This window comes from Dipodomys spectabilis, unplaced genomic scaffold, assembly GCF_019054845.1.
Source record: "Dipodomys spectabilis isolate Male_0828 unplaced genomic scaffold, ASM1905484v1 ptg000210l, whole genome shotgun sequence".
Lineage (NCBI taxonomy): Eukaryota > Metazoa > Chordata > Mammalia > Rodentia > Heteromyidae > Dipodomys > Dipodomys spectabilis.
The window spans coordinates 2,128,230-2,149,614 of record NW_024870887.1 but is presented as its reverse complement, the minus strand read 5'-3'; the positions used below and the strand labels follow the sequence as shown (position 1 = coordinate 2,149,614).

The window sequence follows — 21,385 nt, the reverse complement described above, 5'->3', positions numbered from 1 at the left end:
TAATAAAATTACCAATATCGGGCACTGATGGCTCATGACTGTAATCTTAGCTACTCATGGCTCAGAGCCAACCTGGGCAGGAAAGTTTGTGAGAAGACCCAGAAATGAAACCACACAGCTAGCCAGGCACTAGTGGCTCATGCCAGTAATCCTCTTATTCAGGGAGCTGAAATCTGAGGTTCCTGGTTCAAAGCAGGAAAGTTTGTGAGACTCTTATCTCCAGTTAACCACCAGTGGCACTATGGCTCAAAATGGTAGAGCACTATCCTTGAACAAAAAAGAGCTCAGGGACAGCAACCAGGCCCTGAGTTCAAGCCCTATGACAGACAAAAACAAAACCCACACAACTGTAGCTGGAAGACTTACTTACCTACATGGAGAAAGCAGAAAGTAGACCTCTGTCTCTTTTTTTTTTTTTTTTGGGTCCGGTCATGGGGCCTGAACTCTGGGCCTGGGCGCTGTCCCTCAGCTCTTCAGCTCAAGGCTAGCGCTCTACCACTTGAGCCATAGCACCACTTCCGGCTTTTTTCTTTTTGCTTATGTGGTGCTGAGGAATCGAACCCAGGGCCTCAGGCATGCAAGGCAAGCGCTCTACCACTGAGCCACCTTCCCAGCCCCAGACCTCTGTCTCTTGTATTGTACAAAAATCAACTCCAAATGAATCAAAGCTCTTAATGTAAAACTTAAAAACCTTAAAACTATTCTGGGAAAACATAGGGAAAACTCTGGAAGAAACAGACATAGGTAATTATTTCCTGAATAAAACTCCACTTTCCCAGCAAATAAAAGCAAGAGTTGACTGCACCAAATTAAAACATTTCTGCACATCAAAAGAAACAATTACCAGAACTGGAAGAGTGAAGAAAATCTTCAGTGGACAGACTATACAAAGAGATCAGAAAACTAAACAGCAAAAGAACAAACAATATAATTAATAAATGGGCAAACAAATCAAACAGTTCTCAGAAGATATACAGATGGCTAATAAGCACATGAAGAAATGATCGTCATCCTTAGCTATCAAGGAAATGCAATTTTTAAAGGGGTGAAATTTATCCTGTGATCCCCCAGTTCTGCTCCTAGATATTTATCCAGGAGAAATAAAAACATCTGTGGTCAGAGGCTTTAGACAAGAATCTTCATAGCAGTTCTAATTGTATTATTTGGAATGCCAGATATATTTATCAACACATGAATAGACAAACAAAAAGTGGTATATCCATACAACGAACTATTACTTAACAACAACAACAAAAACAACAAACACACTAAATCCTTGCATGAGTGAATAGCAAAAGCACTATGATGCATGAAAGAAGCCAAACACAAAAAGCACATTGTGTTTTATTTCACGTAAATGAAATTCTAGAATAGGAAAACTAACTTGTGGTGATAGAAATCAGATCAGGGTTGTTTATAGAAATGGAAATGTTGAAGGGGGGGTAGGGGTGTAAAGGAATTTTCTGGGTTGATGGACCTGCTCCACACTTTCATAGAGTTGTGGTTACATGCCTGAGTACTTTGGCCAAAACTGATTGAATGGCACAGGTAAGGTCCAAACTTTGCATCTCAATTAAAAGAAAAAAAAATTCAAGAATGGTATAAAAGTAGGTTTGATGGAAATGGTTACAAATGAGAGGTTTGCAATTTATTCCTTACAGTTTTTATATATTCATGTCAAAATATTTCTCCCTTTTCCTCTCTTCCTTGTTAATCTTTTACTTTCCTTATACATGTTAACATCTACTCTTCCTCACAGCCTGCACATAAAGTTTATTTGGGAAATTTTACTTCTGTGGCTGTACTACGCTAGATGGGTCACTATAGTGGACAAATGAATCCTGCCCTCTGGGAACTAACAGTCTAGTGGCAAAAAATAAACAAGTAATTGTACTATTAAGTATAATTGCAAATTATTACACAAAAGGAGGGGAGAGGAATACAGGGAGCTATGAGGCTGGGTTTGTCCAGCAGATGAGGACCGGGTCACCTCTGTGTAAGTGTTACTTGAGTTGGGATCTAAAAGTAAGTTAGAAGAGAGTTCAGTTTCCTGAAAACCAGCCTAAGAGCTGGTTTTTATGCCACTGCTAGCCCGCCCTGTGCTTGGGTTTTAATTGTCCCTAGGTTCTATAGGTGAAAACTTGCTAGGTGCAAGGTAGAGATTGGAAGCGAGGCTTCCAGAGCCTGGCCCGGATGAAGGTATGCTGTGACAGGCCACTGAAGGCCAGCACAGAGATCAGATAAGAAAGTCAGTAGGCCTGCTTCTGCAGCAGAAGTCTTTCTGGAAAATTTAAACCTTAGACCTGTTTATTCTTGCGTTAGGTGCATTTATATTACTCCCTACTTTCAGAAACACTGAGATGGAGTATGTGTGTGTGTGTGTGTGTGTGTGTGTGTGTGTACGTACACACATGTACTAGGGCTTGAACTCTTGCGTTAGGTGCATTTATATTACTCCCTACTTTCAGAAACACTGAGATGGAGTGTGTGTGTGTGTGTGTGTGTGTGTGTGTGTGTGTGTGTTTGTGTGTGTGTGTGTGTGTGTGTGTGTGTGTGTACGTACATACACACATGTACTAGGGCTTGAACTCATGGCCTGGGCACTGTTCCTTGGCTTTTTTGCTGAAAGCTAGTGCCCCACCCACTTGAGCCACAACTCCACTTCCAGCTTTGTAGTAGCTAATTAGAAATAAGTGTCTCCTTCCCAGGCTGGCTTCAAACCAGGATCCTCATATCTCAGCCTCCTAAGTAGCTAGGATTACATGTGTAAGTGCTCAACTGAAAGGTTTAACACAAACTTAATAACCCCTAGGTGCCTGACAGGAAAATACAAACCTCAGAAGGCTCTCACAGAACCTGAGAGCTTGTAATGTTCCCATGAAGCTACCAAACATGGACCCATATGCTTCAAAAGTTAGATATTATAGCTGTTGGCTATAAAATAATGGTTTGAAATTTCTAAACACCTAAAAGGGGGCATGTAAAAGACAACAAAAGAAGACATTAAAATATCTGGGCTGTGATAGAGTGGTCAGCCCAGCTTGTGGGAGACACTGTTTCAGTCTCTAACATCAAAACAAAGACCAGAGCTGAAAAAAAGCCAGCTAGAAATGGAGAGGTTTGTTTTTTCCAGTTAATAAAAATTTTAAAACTTAATAGATGTCTTAAATATATCAGACACAGCTGAATAAAATATTTCTAAGTTGGAAAATGTATGTAAGAAAATTTCCCTAAACATAACACAGGAGTTGGGAGATTTGAAACAGCATGTTCAGAGATAGAGGACAGAGAGCAATCATCTAATTGGAATTTCAGAAAAGGAAATAGACTTAGGGTGAAGAGTTAATGGCTGATAGAAACCCTCAAGATTAAAACATTACAGTAAGTCTCAAAATGTAGAAATGAAAATAATTGCACCCCAGACATATAAGTGCAGCTTCAGAATACAAAGAGATCTTCAAAAGGAAGCCAGAAAAAAATCACAGTACTAGCTGGGCACTGGTGGCTCAAGCCTGTAATCCTAGCTGCTCAGGAGGCTGAAATCTGATAATCATGGTTTTAAACCACCCGGGGCAGGAAAGTCTGTGAGACCCTTTATCTCCAGTAAACTACTCAGAAAAAGCCAGGTGTGTTGCTGTGGTTCCAGTGGTAGAGCGGTAGCCTTGAACACAGAGGACAGAGCCCAGGCCCTGAGTTCAACTCTCAGGACTGGCAAAAATAAAAATAAAGCATAGTGCCTCAAAGGATTGGCAAGAAGATTTATCTACAACAACACAACAGTTTCTTAATAGAGGGGAAAAAAGAAAAAATGAGCCAAGAGCATGATGGTACATGCCTATAATCCCAATCCTTGGAGACTTGACATAGAAGGACAAGAGTTCAAGGCCAGCCTGGGTTACCTAGCAATACTGTCTCAAAAATTAGCAACAATAATAGTATTTTTAGTACTTTTTTTTTTTTGGACAGTCGTGGGGCTTGAACTCTGGGTTTGGGCACTGGCCCTGCACTCTTCAGCTCAAGGTGAGTGCTCTACCGCTTGAGCCATAGGGCCACTTACAATAATAATATTTTTGTAATTCATCTGTCTACATCTAGTACTGCTGATATTTTATGCTAAAAGTTTAAAAATTTTCTTTGTGGAGAAAAAAAGATAGTTAAATATCTTTAATGTACCAAAACAATGAGCTAAAGTATCAAGAGGGAAAATATAAATACTTGACAGGTCCTGAGAAAGGTCACAGTAAAATTCAAGTGAAAAGAATAATACAAGTAGCTAACATTTATTGAATACTCTGTGGCAGTGATTTTTCTAAATGCTTTGCATATGGGTCTGGGCACTATCCCTCAGTTCTTCAGCTCAAGGGTAGTGCTCTACCACTTGAGCCACAGCACCACTTCTGGCTTTTTTTTCTGCTTATATGTTGCTGAGGAATCGAACCCAGGGCCTCATGCATGCGAGGCAAGCACCCTACCACTGAGCCAACTTTCCAGCCCCTATTTGAAGCAATCTTGGGAGAAAACTAAGCCAGAGAGAAACTACCTAGGGCTGGGCTTTGTAGTACAGCCTGTAGTTCCAGCACTTGGGAGGTTGGGAGCAGGAGGATTGGAAGTTTGAAACCTGTGCTATATAATGAAATGAAACCTTGTCAGGAAGAGGAGGAGGGAGAGGAAAGGGAGGGAGAGGAGGGAAGGGAGAGGGAAGAGGAGGAAGAGGGGGAGAGGGAGGAGGAGGGGCAGGAAGGAAAGAAGGAAGGAGAGTAGTAAAAGAGAAATGAAGTTACTTTTATTCTTCCCCCCAAAAAATAATTTTTCCCTTTGGGTTTATTTAGATTTCAAAATTCTTTTCTTGAGAATCTTATTTCAGGTCACATTATCTGACTCTGACATTGCAATGCAAAGGTTAGTGAAGTGGAACATAATAGAGAAAGAAGTCTGGGCGAGGAAGAGAGGACTACAGAATTAGTGAATCCTAATGTGTGCCCTTAGCCACAGCTGTCCAGGTTATTTTAGAAATTAAAACATGTAAATAAATGAGTTGAGATGGGCTGCATTGAAGTTGAATTTTAGTAAGTATACTTAATACCATAAGATAGCCTTGGTGACCATACATAGGCACTTTCAAAATGCTTGAAATAAAAAAGCAGCAAAGCCTTTGAACCTGAGATCTTCATCTCCTTAGCTGGGGGCCAAGATAGGGCTGTTTACATGATGGTTTCTGATGGTTCTCTAATTCTCCTGAAAACCATCATTGTTGAGATAGTCTGGGAGGAGTACTGATAGGGTTCCTTTCATCTTCCATTTATTTTGCCACGTGTGGTTATCTTATAAAATATTGGGCCTCTCAGGAAGAATTCTTCTTGACTAGATTTCTGTTAAACACGGGCTCCTAATCCTCTAATCTCACACTGATACAAGTGCTTTGCATAAAGTGGGTATAGTGCTCGAAAGAATTTATTTATAGCCTGCCAGATAGGCTTTGTATTGATTCTTCTTCTTCACAGACCTCCCTTCCACAAAGAGAGACCTTTAAATCATTGGAGCCTCCCAGGGCACACCCAAACCATGCTCCCGATCCTCCCAGTCCATGAGTGCCTGTCCAGCGTGGCCGAGCAGGGACCAAATACATCCTTCCCATGTCCCTAATTTTCTTATTTAAAACAAAACAAGAAATGTTACATGTGGCAAGCCATAGGTTTAACAGCAGATTCTTAATTTCATCTAAAGCATCACCAGCATTGGATGTAATCAGATGTCTTGTTTGCCTTTTAACTGTTCTCTTTTTTCCAGTGAAAACTTTAAAACTCATTATAGAAAACTCTGGAAGAAAGATAAAAGGAAGGGGAAACCAATGTGCTTCTTCATTAAACATTTCTGAGAAGCTTTTTTCTAGTTACTGTAGCCCAGCCTTCTTTGCTCCTCATCTTGGCTTCTCCCTCACTCCTGACTTCTTAGACTTAAGAGATCAGCTGTCTCCATGTAGTGTTTTCCACTTATTTACTGGCATGCTATGAAACATGGCCACATACTACCACATGAGAAGCATTTGAAAAATACGTACAATATATAGATTCTCAGCTTTGCTACAGACCTGCTAAGTAAGAACCTCTGGGCTTAGGATCTATCGATCTTTACTGAGGGGAAGGAGGGAGGAAAAGATTCCCAATCTTCTGATTTACAGCTGGCTTGGGAACCACTGCCTTAAACAGCATTATTGGATTTTTGAGAGAGGTTAATAATCCACAGCTCTCCACTTAGCCTCCAGGAGGCTGGATGGCAGGCAGACCACTGTGAGTACAAAGACAGTCTGGGAGATGTCAGGAGCTTCTCTTTGGGACTCATCTTGCCCAGTTCAGGAGCATCTTCTCTGTTGAAGGCTACAGAAATGCACCCTGCTGGGTTATACTTTGCTAACTATGCCAGCTTGCCTTAGTTTTGTAACATCTTCCCCATGAAACAAAAGGGCTCTTGTGTCTTACTTACCCTGCCTTCTCAGGTGTGTCTCCATCTCCTTGAAGGTGATGGAGCTCTGTGAGACTACCTAAACCAGTATGTCAGAATGGAGAGGCACCTTGTCCTTTTACAGTTAACCAGCCACCCCATCAATGCATGCATGCCCTGCGTTCTCAAATATTAAAGCCTTCACTCTCCCAGGGTGGACCTCTGGTCCCTAAAGTTTTTTACCTTTCATTGCTCGAGACTGGATCCATCCATCCATCCAGTCCTTCAACCTAACAGTTGCAGTCATTGCTAGGTACTTGATTATTATTTAACTTTCCAGAGGTCTCTTACCCTTTGTGCCCCAAACCTGTCTTTCTTACACTAGTAAGACATTTGAGAAGTATTTTTTCCTTCAACTATTCTGACCTAATAATAGAATTTGAAATAATAGCCACCATTCTGAGAGCCTTCTGTATCTAGAACTCTGGGGCAGATGGTTCAGAAAGATGATGTCTGGTCCTCAAAATCTGGAGGACAGCTATGGTTCCTGATGTGATTTTACAGATAAGAAAACTGAGTCACAGATAGGCAAAATTACCTGAGCACAGGTCCCCAACTAGATTTGAGATTAAAATACATGGTTATATGGTTTCATGTAGGAATATGGTCTCCCTTAAACACACTTGAGAACCCTTTCCATATTTATAGAAAGTTATACACAACCAGTGGGGTTTTATTTGTTTGTTTGGTTGGTTGGTTGTGGTTTTTTGTACCTATCCTGGGGCTTGAATTCAGGGAGTGGGCAATGTCTGTGAGCTTTTTTACTCAAGGCTGACTGGTACTCTACCACGGGAGCCAGATCTGTACTTCTGGCTTTTTAGTGGTTAATTGGAGATAATATTGTCGTGGACTTTCCAGCCTAGGCTGGCTTTAAACCACAATCCTTAGATCTCGACTAGGCTTACAGGTGTAAGCCACCAGTGCCCAACTTGTATGTTTATTTTCCATTTATTTTCAAGCATTTAGTCATTTATTTGTTCTTGAAGTTCTCAGGTTTGAACTAAGAGCCTCACACTTGCTAGGCAGGTGCTCTGTCACTTGAGCCATCCATCTGCTCTATTTTGTATTCATTGGCTACTGTATTCTTAAAGAAGATGACAAGGGTCAGAAATGTCAGTGGAGATTTGAATCCTACCTACAGGATTTCTCCAAAGATATATACAAATAGTCAATAAGCTCATGAAAGTATGTTCAACATAATGGTTACTATGGAACTACAAAATGCATCCATGATGAGCTGTCATTTCACACACTGGGAAGACTGATCAAGAAGATGGTCAAAGGTTGATAAGAACATGGAGGCCTTGCCCTATGACCCAGCAAGTCCACTCCTAGATATATAAGAACATCTCTCCACAAATAATATTCAGAGTAGCTAAAAGTGAAAACATCCCAAATGTCCATCAACTATTAGATAGACAAAATATGTATGTCCATATTGTAGAAGATTATTCATCTATACAAAAGAATGAAGTACTAATGCATGGTACACCATGGATGAATCTTAAAAGCATTTTGCCAAGTGAAAGAAACTAGCTATTAAGGCTACATATTGCATGATTCCACTTATTATATGTACTGGACAGAATAGTCAACTACCCAGAGACAGCGTAGAAGGGTGAATGTCGAGGAATAGAAAATGAGGCTGGAGTAGGACTGCTAACGGCATGGGGTCTCTTGGAGGGAGCTAAAATATTCTGGAATTAGATAACGGTGATGTTTTCACAACTTCATAAATGCACTAAAACCACTGAATTACACATAAGAAAATTAGATTGTATAGAACATAACGTTTGTTTTTTTGTTTGTTTGTTTTGTCGGTCATGGAGCCTGAACTCTGGGCCTGGGCACTGCCCCTCAGCTCTTGAGCTCAAGGCTAGCACTCTACCACTTGAGTCACAGCACCACTTCCAGCTTTTTTGCTTATGTGGTGCTGAGGAATTGAACCCAGGGCCTCATGTACACAAGGCAAGCACTCTACCACTGAGACACCTTCCCAGCCCAACATTTGTTTTTTTTTTTTTTTTAAACGTAACTCCCAGTGGGCTAATTACAACAACAAGTAAATATGAATTGGAACCCTCGTGCATTATCACTGGGATTCAAAGAGGTCCAACCACTGGAAAAGTTTGGATCAAGCAATAGAGCTCCTACCTGCAAGCATAGGGCCCTGAGTTCAAACCCTAATACCACCTAGAAAATAGGGAAAAAAAAGTTTGAAGAAGTAAAAGGAAGTGTCTGACAATTCTTCAAATGTTAAGTATAGTAACCATATAACTCAGCAATTCTAGACCAATGTGTTTATGCAAGAGAAATAAAAATATTAAAACAAAAACTCTTAAATGAAAATTCAAAGCAACTTCACTTGTAATAACTAGAAGCTAAAAATGATGGATAATACTCAGCAATAAAAACAGAAGAACCACTGTCTCCTGGAGATGAATCTTAAAAACTCACGGCACACCAAAAACTCCTTGTAGTATGATTCCATTTAGGTGAAATTTCTAGAGTGGCAAAACTGGTCAGGAAGAACATCCAGTTGGAGGTAAGAGCAGCAATTTGTGACTGACTGACATGAGGGAAGATTTTGGTAATAGAAAAGTTCTAAAACTAGCCTGTCATCATTGGTTGTACAGTTGTTTAAGTATACTATGACTCGCTGGTTTGTACATGGAAAATGGGTATACTCATGGTATGTCAAGGAAAAGTCTGTTTTTGAAGAAAGTCTGTCTCAGACTCTGGAAAACCAATTGTCTCCCCGCTACAGACTCGCCCTCCCACTGATGTGAGCTTTAATTTCGATGCCAACAAGCAACAGAGACAGCTTATTGCAGAACTAGAAAACAAGAACAGGTAAGAGTGGCCTACTCCTTGAGGCCATGAGTATCTCATGTGAGTATCTGGTTCTCATTTTCTGACAGACTTTGACCACACAGGAAGATCCCAGCTGAGTGAATAGAGTGGCCCAGGTCCAGGAAGTGCCCAGGACTCTGGTGCCTATCTGCGTGTTATTGATTCTGATTTTCCAAAGCCCCAGTCCTCCCGCCCTCCATAGATTCTTTGTCCCAGGGCCCCTCCCTCCTGCCAGTGTGTCCCCCTCCCACAATTCATTTCTCCAGTCTACTTCCCAGCAGTATTTTGCTCTGTCTAGTCATCCTGTTCTGGCCCATTACTCTACTTGTGCCTGACTGGTCTCAGGGGGAAAAAAAAAAAGGCCATTTAAAATGCCTTATAAAGGCATTGCAACCAGACAACACACCACTGTGCACTGAAAGGTTGAAACCAGGACAAGGAGAATGGACCTAGTGTAGCCTGCATGAGAGAGGAAATTGGCCTGTGGTCCAGGGAAAACTAGGAAACTCAGGGAGATGCAAGGAGACTCAAGGCAGGTCAGCCCAGGACCTGTCCTCAAAGGCTGCAGCTGCAAGGAGTTCTCTTCCTCTCCTCAGAGAGGGGCGAGACAAAGAAGGTATTCAAGTTATCTTTCTCCTTTCCTGGGGATTTTTCAAGACAAAAGAGTTATGCCTTTTTGTCCATTTCACACTTTGGTCATTTAGCAGTGATCCAGATAAGGTTTGCAGAGGAGGCATGGTGAGGGAATTAACCTGTAAAGGAAGAAGAGTGAGGTCTGTGAATTGCCGGGCAGCCATCTTTCTTTCATCATTCTCTCTAGAGAGATCCTGCAGGAGATCCAGCGTCTGCGTCTGGAGCACGAGCAGGCGTCCCAGCCCACGCCCGAGAAGGCCCAGCAGAACCCCACGCTGCTGGCAGAGCTGCGGCTGCTGAGGTAGGTGGTACTGCTGCACATCTGTCCCCACTCTGTCCCCACACTGTCATCTGCAGAGGAAATTTCAGTCTCTGGATACCAACTCATAGATGAATGTTGCCAGTCCAGTTTGACTGCTTTTAAGAGCCTCAGCTTCAATCCCACTGAGAACTTGGGCCAGCAGGACAGAGCTAAGAAAATTCCTTGCTCCCTCAAAACCAGTGATAAGTGTTTGAAGAAGGTTGTTGTGCTGCAATTCTTCTGCTCTTGCTAAGTGTTCTGACTTAGAGACCCAACAGGAATAGTGCTTGGCCTTTCCTGGGAGTCAATTCTCTTGGTGCTTCATGGACCGAGCAGGACTTCACTGGAAAAGTGTGCTGCTTCTTTCCCCACCCCCTCTACAACTTGAAACCAAGACAGTGGTAGTTTTCTACCTCTTCTTAAGTATAAAATGACTCAAGGCTCAGGAAACTGAGGAGGCAGAGCAGGGTCAGCTCCAGTGTGAAGCCCTTTGGAAGTTGCTGGGGAAGCTGATCTGCTCTTAGGCCCTTGCTTCCTGTCCATCCCGCACACACCTGTCTACTCTTGGTAAGTAAAGGTACCGTGGAAGACACGCTTGGTGGCTTGATTCTCACCAAAGCTCTAAATACCCACACAGTGCTTGGTGGTGTTGCAGTTGCTTTTTAATACTTCTGCATAGCTGGACACAGTTGCTTTTCCTTTCTTCTTTTTCAGCTTTCTTTGTTTAAGTTATATAACCTCAGCCATGATCTCTTTTCTTATAGACCAGAGATTACTATTTTCCATAAGTATCCTACTTTTTAGGTTTATATCACTAATAAGTATTTAAACTCATGAAAATCATTGGAGGTATAGAGATTCTCCTAAACACTAATTCCAGGTTCTCCGTTTACGTTTAGTTGGGCTGAAATTTTAGTTGCTCTACGGTTCACGGTCACACATTTGGGTCATTGGTGTGGTTGATGTTATCTTAAGAAAGACAAGAAAATACACAAATAGTGGACTGGCACTATAAGATACATGTCCTTTCCTTCCCCACTCAGCTCAGACACAAGTGCCTTTTTATATCTAGGAAAGCAGAAACTGTCAGCCTGGAGTCTAACTGTTGATAGAACTAAAGTTGCAGAAAGTGCCCAGATAATCTAGAAGGATCTGAAAAGTATCATATATTTATTTAGTTGGCACAAGGCAGAGTCCAGAGATGTCAACAAGAAGCAGGAGTTTTAAGTCCAAGGGGGATGTAAGCTTGAGAAAGCAGAAAGTGGTCACCTTCAGGAGCTTCCATATCCTGAGGAAAGGAAACAGCTTTGCCAAACAGGCTTTGCAACCTGGCATGTTCTTTGATGGGTTAAACAAAACTTTCAAACTTCCCAGAAGAATTTCTTTAGGATTTTGAAATAGAAAAATAATTCCTTAAATTGCTAACCCTGAAAGAAACTGGTAACCTTACCTACATTAATATTAAGAACTTTTGTTTATCAAATGGCACATACAATACCACTTGTAGGTATTTGACCCCCATCTGATTCTGACCAGTTTGTGTGGAACTGCCCATTTCCAGCCAATACAACACAGTGAAGCTTTGTTTCTGACGGGCTTCTCTCTTGGACAGGCAGAGGAAAGATGAACTGGAGCAGAGGATGTCGGCACTGCAGGAGAGCAGGCGGGAGCTGATGGTCCAGCTGGAGGGGCTGATGAAGCTGCTCAAGGTAAGAGTGGAGTGATTACTGGTGTCCTCCCCTCCCCCACCTCTCCTTCATCTCCATCACAGCCTCAGCTCCTGCTTCCTGGTGGAGTCACAACAGTATGAGGACAGTCTTGACTGTAGGTTTGGAACCAGTCTCTGTAAATGTAGCCTACTTAGGTATAAAAGTCATTGAGCTGTTCACAATAGCTAGGATATGGAAACAACCCAGATGCCCCACCACAGATGAATGGATCCAAAAATTGTGGTATCTATACACAATGGAATATTATGCAGCCATTAGAAATGACAAAATAATGGCATTTGCAGGGAAATGGATGGAGCTAGAAGGAATCATGTTGAGCGAGGTAAGCCAAGAGCAAAGAGACAAACGGTACACGGTCTCCCTGATAAGTGGATGCTAAATCCAAAATGTTAGATGATATGACAAAACTAACAGGACTTAAGAAACAAAGAACTCCCACTCATCTGGTCGAACCACTACTAAATATCCCCATGCTGCTGATCACATGTATGGTGTATAACATGTGAACACCGTTATATGTTATAGACTGTGATAGACAATTTGCTCCAGGAAAGTTAGAATGAACTTGTGACTTTAAATGAGCATCATTATTCCACAATACTGTAAAATTCGGGAAATTATGTAATCACTTAATCACAATCAAAAAAACAAAAAAAAGAATCTCGGGGAAGGTAGGGAGGGAAGGGATGGTAGGGGGAAAACAATGGAGGGGGTAACAATGTTCAGTAGAAAGTGTACTCATTACCTTGCTCATGTAACTGTAACCCTCTGTATAGTATCTTTACAATAAAAAAAAGAAAATAAGCATTAAAAAAAACAAAAAAACAAAAAAAAGTCATTGAGGCTGATAATAATAAATGTGTAGTAGAAATAGAGTGATGTTCTTGAGGAGTTGCTTTTATAAAAAAGATGTTTATTTTTACAAACGTTATTAGGTTTGTATAAATGAGCAGTATTTCTCAACTACTTAGGTTCTTTTAAGATAAATTTTTAGGTATTGCACCAAAAATTTAACAAACATCAAGCGTCCTACTTTAATAAGTACAACAGAGGTAAACTTGGCGTGTTTTCAGAGAAACAGAATCAATAGAGGATATGTAGAATTATATTAAAGGACCTTTTATGGGGATTATAGAGGCAGAGAAGTCCTGGAATGGGCTAGCTGGAGACCCAGGAGAACCAGTGGTACAGTCCAACATGCGTCTGTGTGACACTCCCACTGCACAGAGTGAGTCAGGGGCATGGACATTCAGCTGTTGACACAAAAAACCAGGACATTTCCTCTGTCCAAGTGCAGGAAGAGATCAATGTTCCCTCACCAGAAGAGAGCATACTTGTTTTTTTTAATCTATTCAGATCCTCAATGGGCTGGATGTCTGCCCATTTTGGTGAAAGCAGTTCTTCTTTAGTCTACTGATTCCAAAGCTGATCTCTTCTGGAAACACTCTCAAGACACACCTGGAAATAAAGTTTAACTAGTTTTCTAGACATCCCTTAACTCAATCAAGTTGACATATAAAAGTAACCACCACCACCCCTCCCACATACACACCAATGTAACCAAACAATTCTAAGTACTTACTTGGAATAAAATTGTGCATTAGCTTTAGGTTTAGTACACTAGTGTCATGGATAAATTCAGAATAATTTAATTTTTTTTTTTTTGGTTGGTCGTGGGGCTTGAACTCTGGGCCTGGGCGCTGTCCCTGCACTCTTCAGCTCAAGGTGAGCACTCTACCACTTGAGCCACAGTGCCACTTCCAGTTTTCTAGTGGTTTATTGGAGATCAGAGTCTCATGGACTTTTCTGCCCAGGCTGGCTTTGAACTGTGATCCTCAGCTCTCAGCCTCCTGAGTAGCTAGGATTACAGGCATGAGCCACCGGCGGCCAGCTTAAATATTTCTATATTTGTTGAAAAGTATAAAGCAGAGAAAGGTATGGTTGACATTTCAGTGCCCTCACCTGGACAATTTTATTGGCACTGAGCAGAAATCCTTCCCTGGTTACACAGAAGTGATAACAAGTCATGTGCTCCTCCTGTTAATGTCTCAAGTCCTGTCTATAAATGCTGGAGACCCACAGTGAGCAGAGAGAGGGTCCAAGGGGAGTGAACTTAATGCCATGATTCATTGAAAGCTTAAGTTTAAAACAGTACTCGGGACAGGATAGAAAGGGATGATGAGACTAAAGGATAAGAGGAGATACATGTAGTCAGCCAGGCTGAAGGTGACAAGAGTAGCAATGTGGGAACTTTTCAGCTTCTGCATCCTAGAGCAGCCTCTTAATAATGAAGTTAGTGGATACTGGCAACTTGCCTAAATGTCACCCTTGTGTTTTAGATGAACTTTTGACTTGCTCAAAATAATTGATTTTCTTGTGTTTTAGGCTTGAGCTGAGATTTTTTTCCCCCTCACTTGGTCCTGGTATTTGGGTTGTTTTGTTTTACATGTGTTCCTGCATTGACCCTGTTAGGAGGATTTACCTTCAGAAACATTTCATGGGATGATAAGGTGCTCGGCTATGATTTATATAAAAGGTTTCTGCAAGTTGAAAGGATGTAGGGGTGCAGCTCCCCTAATCATCACGGTCCATCTCCCCTTCAGTTGGATTGTTCTGCCTTGCTCACATGTACCCCGTAACCTTGGGTACCATCCATGTTTGTTTTCTTTTTTTTGTTGTTGGTTGTAGGATTGAACTCTGGGCCTGCGCACTGTCCCTCAGCTCTTCAGCTCAAGGCTAGCGCCCTACCACTTGAGCCACAGCACCACTTCGAGCTTTTTCTGTTTATATGGTGCTGAGGAATTAAACCCAGAGCCTCATGCATGCAAGGCAAGCGCTCTACCACGGAGCCACCTTCCCAGCCCTCCATGCTTGTTTTCAAGGCCTACTCAGAATGAGTTAGTCCCTGGAGTGCTAACCCATACCTCAAACTTCTTTAAATTTTTAGCTGTTTCTTTATACTTTATAAACAAAACCTCGGAACCCCATTTGTAGGGTCTCCCGCCAAGTTTTGTTTTGTTTTGTTTTTTCTCTTTTTTCTTTCTTTTTCTTTTCAGCAGCATGCACTCTATCCCTTGAGCCAAGCCACCAGTTAGGCTTTTTGCTGTTTAAGTGGAAAAGGAGGTTTTGTTTTGTTTTGTTTTTGTTTTTTTGGTCAGTCATAGGGCTTGAACTCTGGGCCTGGGCACTATCCCTCAGCTCTTTAGCTCAAGGCTAGTGCCCTACCACTTGAGCCACAGAGCCACTTCCGGCTCTTTCTGTTTATGTGGTTCTGAGGAATTGAACCCAGGCCTCATGCATGCTAGGCAAGCACTCTACCACTGAGCTACCTTGCCAGCCCCCGAAAAGGAGTTTTGAGGACTTTTCTGCCCAGGCTGGCTCCAAACCATGATCCTCATGATCACCTAAGTAGGATTATATAGGCATGAGCCACCGGCATGTGGCTCCTGCCAAGTTCTTAAATACCTTGTCATTTGTTTACCTGACAGACTGTAGCCATTCAGACTGGGAAGTATTTGCAAACACAAGCATTGAAAAGTTCTTTTTATCTACTGAATAGAATTCATGGCAGAAAATCTGATGTCCTTAAGTGTCTTGTTTTCCTAAAAAACTAAAATTACAGCAAAATCTTAGTGTATTATATACAATTCTAAATAGTTATACATGGGAATCAGTAACTTCCACTAAAGTTTCAAAAGTATTAAAAAGTACATTTAGCCAAGTGCTAGTGGCTTACACTTATACTTCTTGCTACTTGGGAAGCCAAGATCTAGAAGATTACATTTAAAGCCATGCCAAGTAGAAAAGTCTTCGAGAATCCATCTCCAGAGTAACCAACAAAAAAGCCATGGTGCAGGTATGGCTCAAATGGTAGAGCACCAAACAAACAAGCTAAGCTGAGCCATTGTGAGCTCCTAAGTTTGAACCCCAGTGCCACCAGAAAGTACATTTTCTGCTAAGTGTTGTGGCACACATCTATAATCACAGCTATTTTGGATGTTGAGGCAGGACGATTCTCAGTTTGAAGCCAGCCCCAAAGTTAGGGAGATGTGACCTTGTCTGGAAAATCAAATGAAGCCAAGCACTGGTGGCTCACACCTGTAATCCTAGCTACTCAGGAGGCTGAGATCTGAGGATGGTGATTGAAAGCCAGCCTAGACAGGACAGTTTGTGAGACTAATCTCTAGTTAGCCACCAAATAGCCAGAAGTGGAGCTGTAACTCAAGTGGTAGAGTACCACCCTTGAGGATGAAAGCTAAGGAACAGCACCCAGGCCCTGAGTTCAAACACCAGTACCAGCACAATAAGTAAAATAGAAACAAAATAAAATAAAAACAAAAGAGTTGAAGGTTTAGCTCAACTGGCCTCATACCACAAAAAAAGGAAAGAATATATTTGCTGTAATAAAAGTACTCTTTAAAATTCTAATTTTAATTTCAAAGGACTGTCTTTCATTGATGTGTTCAGTCTGCTAGCATTTAGTTCCCTCATAAAACAGCTGTAAGCAGTTAGTCAAATGGACAATCAGGCCACATGGTCTGGGAGGCTCATAAATTAAAACCCATCACACAGTCAATTTCCATTTCATGGGGAGGTAGTTTAGTCCACCTCCCTGCTTCTGTAAAATATAAGTGCTTTATCTTTTTATCTGAAAAAAGTAATTTAAATAAGTATATATAGGAAGTGCCCCCATTGTTTATTAATTCACTCAGTCTTTCTTTTTTTAACAAGGCAGGTAAAAACTAATATCCTAGTGTTTTTTTCAGTGTTTGGTGAACAGTGGTGATGAGACTTGGTGCCTGTCACCAAGGGTCCTTCTTTTAATGATTTAATATCGGGTATCCATGTTTTTACACACAGTTTTCCTTATGTTTTGTCTTCTGATTAATGAGTATGAAGATAACCTCTGCCTCAAATATCTTATTTAATCTAGAAATGGTATGTGTTGGTATTTCAGTTTCTGACTCTTGCTCTTGGCCTATTCCACTTTATTTTTTTCAGTTTTCTGATACTGCTTATGGGTTAATTTGCTTAATTTTCTGTGTTGCTGCTGTTTCTGGTTTGGAGTGAAATGGTTTTTGTTTTGTTTTTGAAATCAGGCTGTCCTAGAATTCATAACCTCTTGCCTCAGCCTCCTGAGTACTGAGATTATAGGTGTATACCATCAGGCCTGGCTGGATACTGCTTTTGAAAAACAGTTTTCAATTTCAGCTATATTTTCAAATGTTCACCTAGAGTTAGAATGTAAATTTTTGTATAGAGGACATTTAGTATTACTTTGGCTACCTAGCCAAGAGATTCATCTTTACCTGTGAAGAGATTCACCTAGCCAAGAGATTCATCTTTACCTGTGAAGAGATTCACATGTTTTTAGGTGACCTTGATACTTTTAGGTTTGCACTTTATAATTAAGCTATATGACCCCCTTTAAATCAAGCTCTTGTCTTTTATCATCAAACAGTGTTTGCTGGCCCCAGCTGACTAAGTGATAACAAAGTATTCTAAAACCTTGTATCTGACTACTATGTTGACAGAGCCTTAAAGACTTTATCTGAAAGACCTTTGTGCATTTCAGTTGCATAGCATCATCCTAGGCGACACTTCACCGAAGTCTACCTTCCCAAGCCCATCCTCACCTGACCTGCATATGCCTCACAGCATACTTCACGTCCTGGGACCGAGTTCCATGCAGTATCAGCCCCCGTGCAAGCAATGTCAAACATTGCTTTCTGAAATTTCCCTAGTCTATTAAGCAAAACAGTGTTATCTCCAGTACCAACACTAGGGTTGGAACCATGGATTCGGGAAATGTCTTAGTTCTAAGCCATTGCTGATCTGCTGTCCTCAGACAAGATTTTGGCCTGTGAGGACCACCTGTCCTGAACCACTGAAGTAAGGAGACTGAGTCTCCTTACTTGATTTCCCCTTGGCCCTTGATTTCCCCTGTTTGTTTCCCTAGATGGTTTGCTTTTCTATTAGTTTTAAGTGTCTTCATCTGGTTTGCTTTGCTTATGTATAACATTTTTGTTAGGTTTAATTCCACATACCTTATGTGGTTTTGGCCTATATAAGCTTTGTGCTTGCTGTTTCGGGGCTGCTGGTCTTTGAGACATGGGTCCACCAGCAGTCCTTGGGCTCACCAGTAAAGACTCGTAATTTGGCCTTTTAACTGGTGACTTCTCAGTTTCTCACAAGCAAGTTTCCTTACAACACCACCATCTCAATTTCCATTCCAGCTTAGGGCCAACATTGAAAACACATTGTTTGCTTTCTGGGTTTTTTTCTTTTTTTTTTTCTTTTTTTTTTGGTGGTGTTGGAGTTTGAACTCAAGGCTTTGTGTCTAATTACAACCACACCCTGTTTTTCTACTGAAAGCACTAACTTTTTGTGCAGGTTACCCTCAAACTGTGATTCTCCAGACCTCTTCCTCCTGAGTAGCTGAGATTATAAGTGTTAACCACCATATTCAACAAAAACACATTTATAAAGCATTTAGTAGTTTTCCTGTAGCTGTATCTGCCTCACGAGTGTTAGGAGTGTCCAGCCCCAAAGCAAAGTCTGCTCGAGAAGGAAGATGCCTTGTAACTGCAGCACTAACACCTCCTGCCCAGAGCCATGCTGCCAAGATCGAAAGGCAAAAGCTGCTGACTTCTTCAGGCTGACTTGAGTGGATGCCAAGAGCCTATGCCTGACCCCTAGGGGTGAGGTTGCCTCAGTCACTGGCAGCTGGCCTTCATAATGAAGAACACATTCCTGGGCTGAGCCAGAGTCTCCTCAAGGGATCTCTTGGTGCTCATTTAAATTCTAGCCCATGTCTCTCCAATTGCAGGACTGAAAGCTATTTTCCCAGCCCTCTCCATTCTGCATTTCCTTTGGTCTTCCCTGGTCAGTGTCCTTTTATTCAGAGCTGCAAACCCCATGAGAGAAGGACCCATATCCAGCCTAAGTCCTCAGACCTATGCTCAGCAGGGACCATCTGCATGCATGGATCCAATTTTAACTGAACCCTTGCAACTAAGTTGACATTTACATACTGGGATAGAGCAGAGGCTTCCTGACCACAGTCACCCATAAGGCAGCACAAAAAGAAGAAGTGAAGAGACCCATTAAAGAATGAGATGGGCGAGGTACATAATGTTTATAATCCCAGCTACTTTGGGGAAGAGGAAGTAGGATTGAGGTCCCAAGCCTACCTGTTTGTAAGCAAGACACCCTGTCTGAAAATACTAAAAAGCAATAGGATCAAGTGGAAAATCATTTGGCTAGCAAGCACAAGGCTAGAGTTCAAACACCAGTATTAAAGAAAAAACAGTGATCAAGACGCAAAGATCTAAGAGTGAGAAACTTTAGTGTTTATGTTCTCCTCTGGAGTTTTTCTACCATGTCTGATGGCGCATTCATCTGCTCAGTCAGCTGTACATAGCAAAGATTGGGTCTGCCTACACTCACCGTAAGGCTCTAGAAAGCAGAAACTCATTTTTGTTTCTAGTCAGTGCCTTGTGCATAAGAATTAGTGAGTAGACTGTGTTATGTAAATGAAGTTTGGGAAATACTTTGGGTTTTTTTTTGTCAGTTGTGGGGCTTGAACTCAGGGCCTGGGCACTGTCCCTGAGTCTCTTTGTGCTCAAGATTAGCGCTCTATCATTTGAGCCACAACACCACTCTAACATTTGAGTGGTTAATTGGAGACAAGAGACTCATGGGGACTTCACTGCCAGGGCTAGCTTCGAACCTCAATCTTCAGGTCTCAGCCTCCTGAGTAGCTAGGATTCCAGACATGAGCCACTGGCGCCTATCATGGAATCACTTCTGTTATTGGTTTGGTTTGGTTTGGTTTGATTTGATTTGGTTTGGGTTTTTTTATTTGAGGCAGGGTGTCACAGTGCCGTAGGTTGGCCTGCCCTGGAACTCAAGATTCTCCCACTTCAGGCTTCCCAGTGCTTGATGTATACCACCACACCCAGCTAGGAAATGCTTTTTTGAAAGGCCTTACAGAGTCCCAAAATATCTCCAGTTTATTGGGAGAATTGGGTATATGTGTGCATCCTTGGAAAAAAACAAAGCAGCCAAGTAGTTGGGAGAATAGACTAGAAAAGATCCCATGACCAGGTGGAGGTTAGAACAAGTTGTCAAAGGAAGGCTGGAAGCTCTTGGCATATGTTTGGGGAGCCACCTTCCTAGAGCTTTTGATTCAGTGGGCCTAAAGGTGGAACCTGAAATTTCCATCTCTGACAAGTTCCCGGATAATGCTGATGCTGATACTGCTGATCTATACGACTCACTTTGAGGACAGATGGCCTAAATAAATGAACCTAAATACAGTGAACCTTCTGAATGGTAAATAATAATTAGAAATTTAAATCATGCCTCAACTTCCTCTTTCAGTTTATCTAAGTATTTGTGATAGTAGGCAAGCCAGGCTCTTGAGGCTTCGTTCTTCTGCGAAAGAGGAAGTCAGACTAGATGGTTTCTAAGGTTCTTTCCTGTTGCCTCTAGTTAGCATTGGCTGGGCAGAGGCCTGCCAATTGCTGTGTCCCAAATGTTCTCCTAGCCTGGGTTACCTGATTCCTTCCACCATTTCTTCCCAGCATGTGTGGTAATGGACATTAATTTCTCTCCTCTGCCTTTTTTTCATCTTCAACACCTCTAGGAGGAAGAGCAAAAGCAGGCAGTAAGTGGACTTCAAGTCTCCCCTGATCTCTTTGGCATGCTCTTGTGTTCCTCATATAAATGTCCCCTACCTTCCCCTTCGCCTCCCTACACCACATCCTCTCTGATGAATCAGATACGTGTACACCCTTCAGCAGTTCCCTCCATAGTGTACAATGGCCTAAAAGTCTGGGTCATACTTACCTAATGGAGCATGTTTACTTGAAAGCAGAACTTACTGAATTTTTTAAAATATGCATGATTCATTGGGCTACTATTGCATTTTTCTGCTTTTTCATTTTCTGCTGTTTTGTGTCTGGAGCAACCTTAATTGCTTAAAACAACAATCAGGGTGGTGGGGGTTATCTCAGGTCTAAATGTGATGCCATGAATGGATGTGCATGAAAACAAGTAACTTTCTCAAAGCTGCTGAGAACAGCTAAGAGACCCTTCAAACCTGCTCAGAGCTTGATCCAGGGAGAACTTGGGGTGCCCTGAGCTGCATGGCTATTATTGCATGGTGTTTGGGGAAAGTTAATATTTTTTTCTAATAGCCTCTAGCCCACACAAGAAAATTAAATGAGGTTACTATCCATAATTGCAACTTTTTTTTTCTGTTGTTTATGGGCTAGAACTCAGTGCCTGGGCACTGTCCCTGAGCTCTTTTGCTAAAGGCTAGTGTTCTACCACTTTGAGCCACAGCTCTACTTCCAGTTTTCCA

The 21,385-nt window shown here is 41.7% G+C and overlaps 1 protein-coding gene and 2 long non-coding RNA genes across 5 annotated transcripts in view; 1 reads left to right on the top strand and 2 right to left on the bottom strand.

Annotated features, from left to right (window-relative positions):
* The window catches only part of LOC122122458, a 58,747-nt gene that overhangs the window by 3,363 nt on the left and 33,999 nt on the right, over nt 1-21,385 (bottom strand). The window lies entirely within an intron of this gene.
* The window catches only part of Dtnb (dystrobrevin beta), a 199,708-nt gene that overhangs the window by 144,812 nt on the left and 33,511 nt on the right, over nt 1-21,385 (top strand). For all 3 annotated transcript variants that reach the window (XM_042696649.1, XM_042696651.1, XM_042696652.1), the window contains exons 13-15: nt 9,266-9,351; nt 10,172-10,285; nt 11,898-11,994. In XM_042696649.1, coding sequence (XP_042552583.1) covers nt 9,266-9,351; nt 10,172-10,285; nt 11,898-11,994 — 297 coding nt within the window. The remainder of the gene's footprint in view (nt 1-9,265; nt 9,352-10,171; nt 10,286-11,897; nt 11,995-21,385) is intronic.
* On the bottom strand, nt 12,970-20,737 carry LOC122122459. The gene is made up of 3 exons (XR_006150160.1): nt 20,577-20,737; nt 17,325-17,363; nt 12,970-13,473 (listed from the first exon to the last, which is right to left on the bottom strand). It is a non-coding gene; the product is annotated as an uncharacterized LOC122122459 (long non-coding RNA).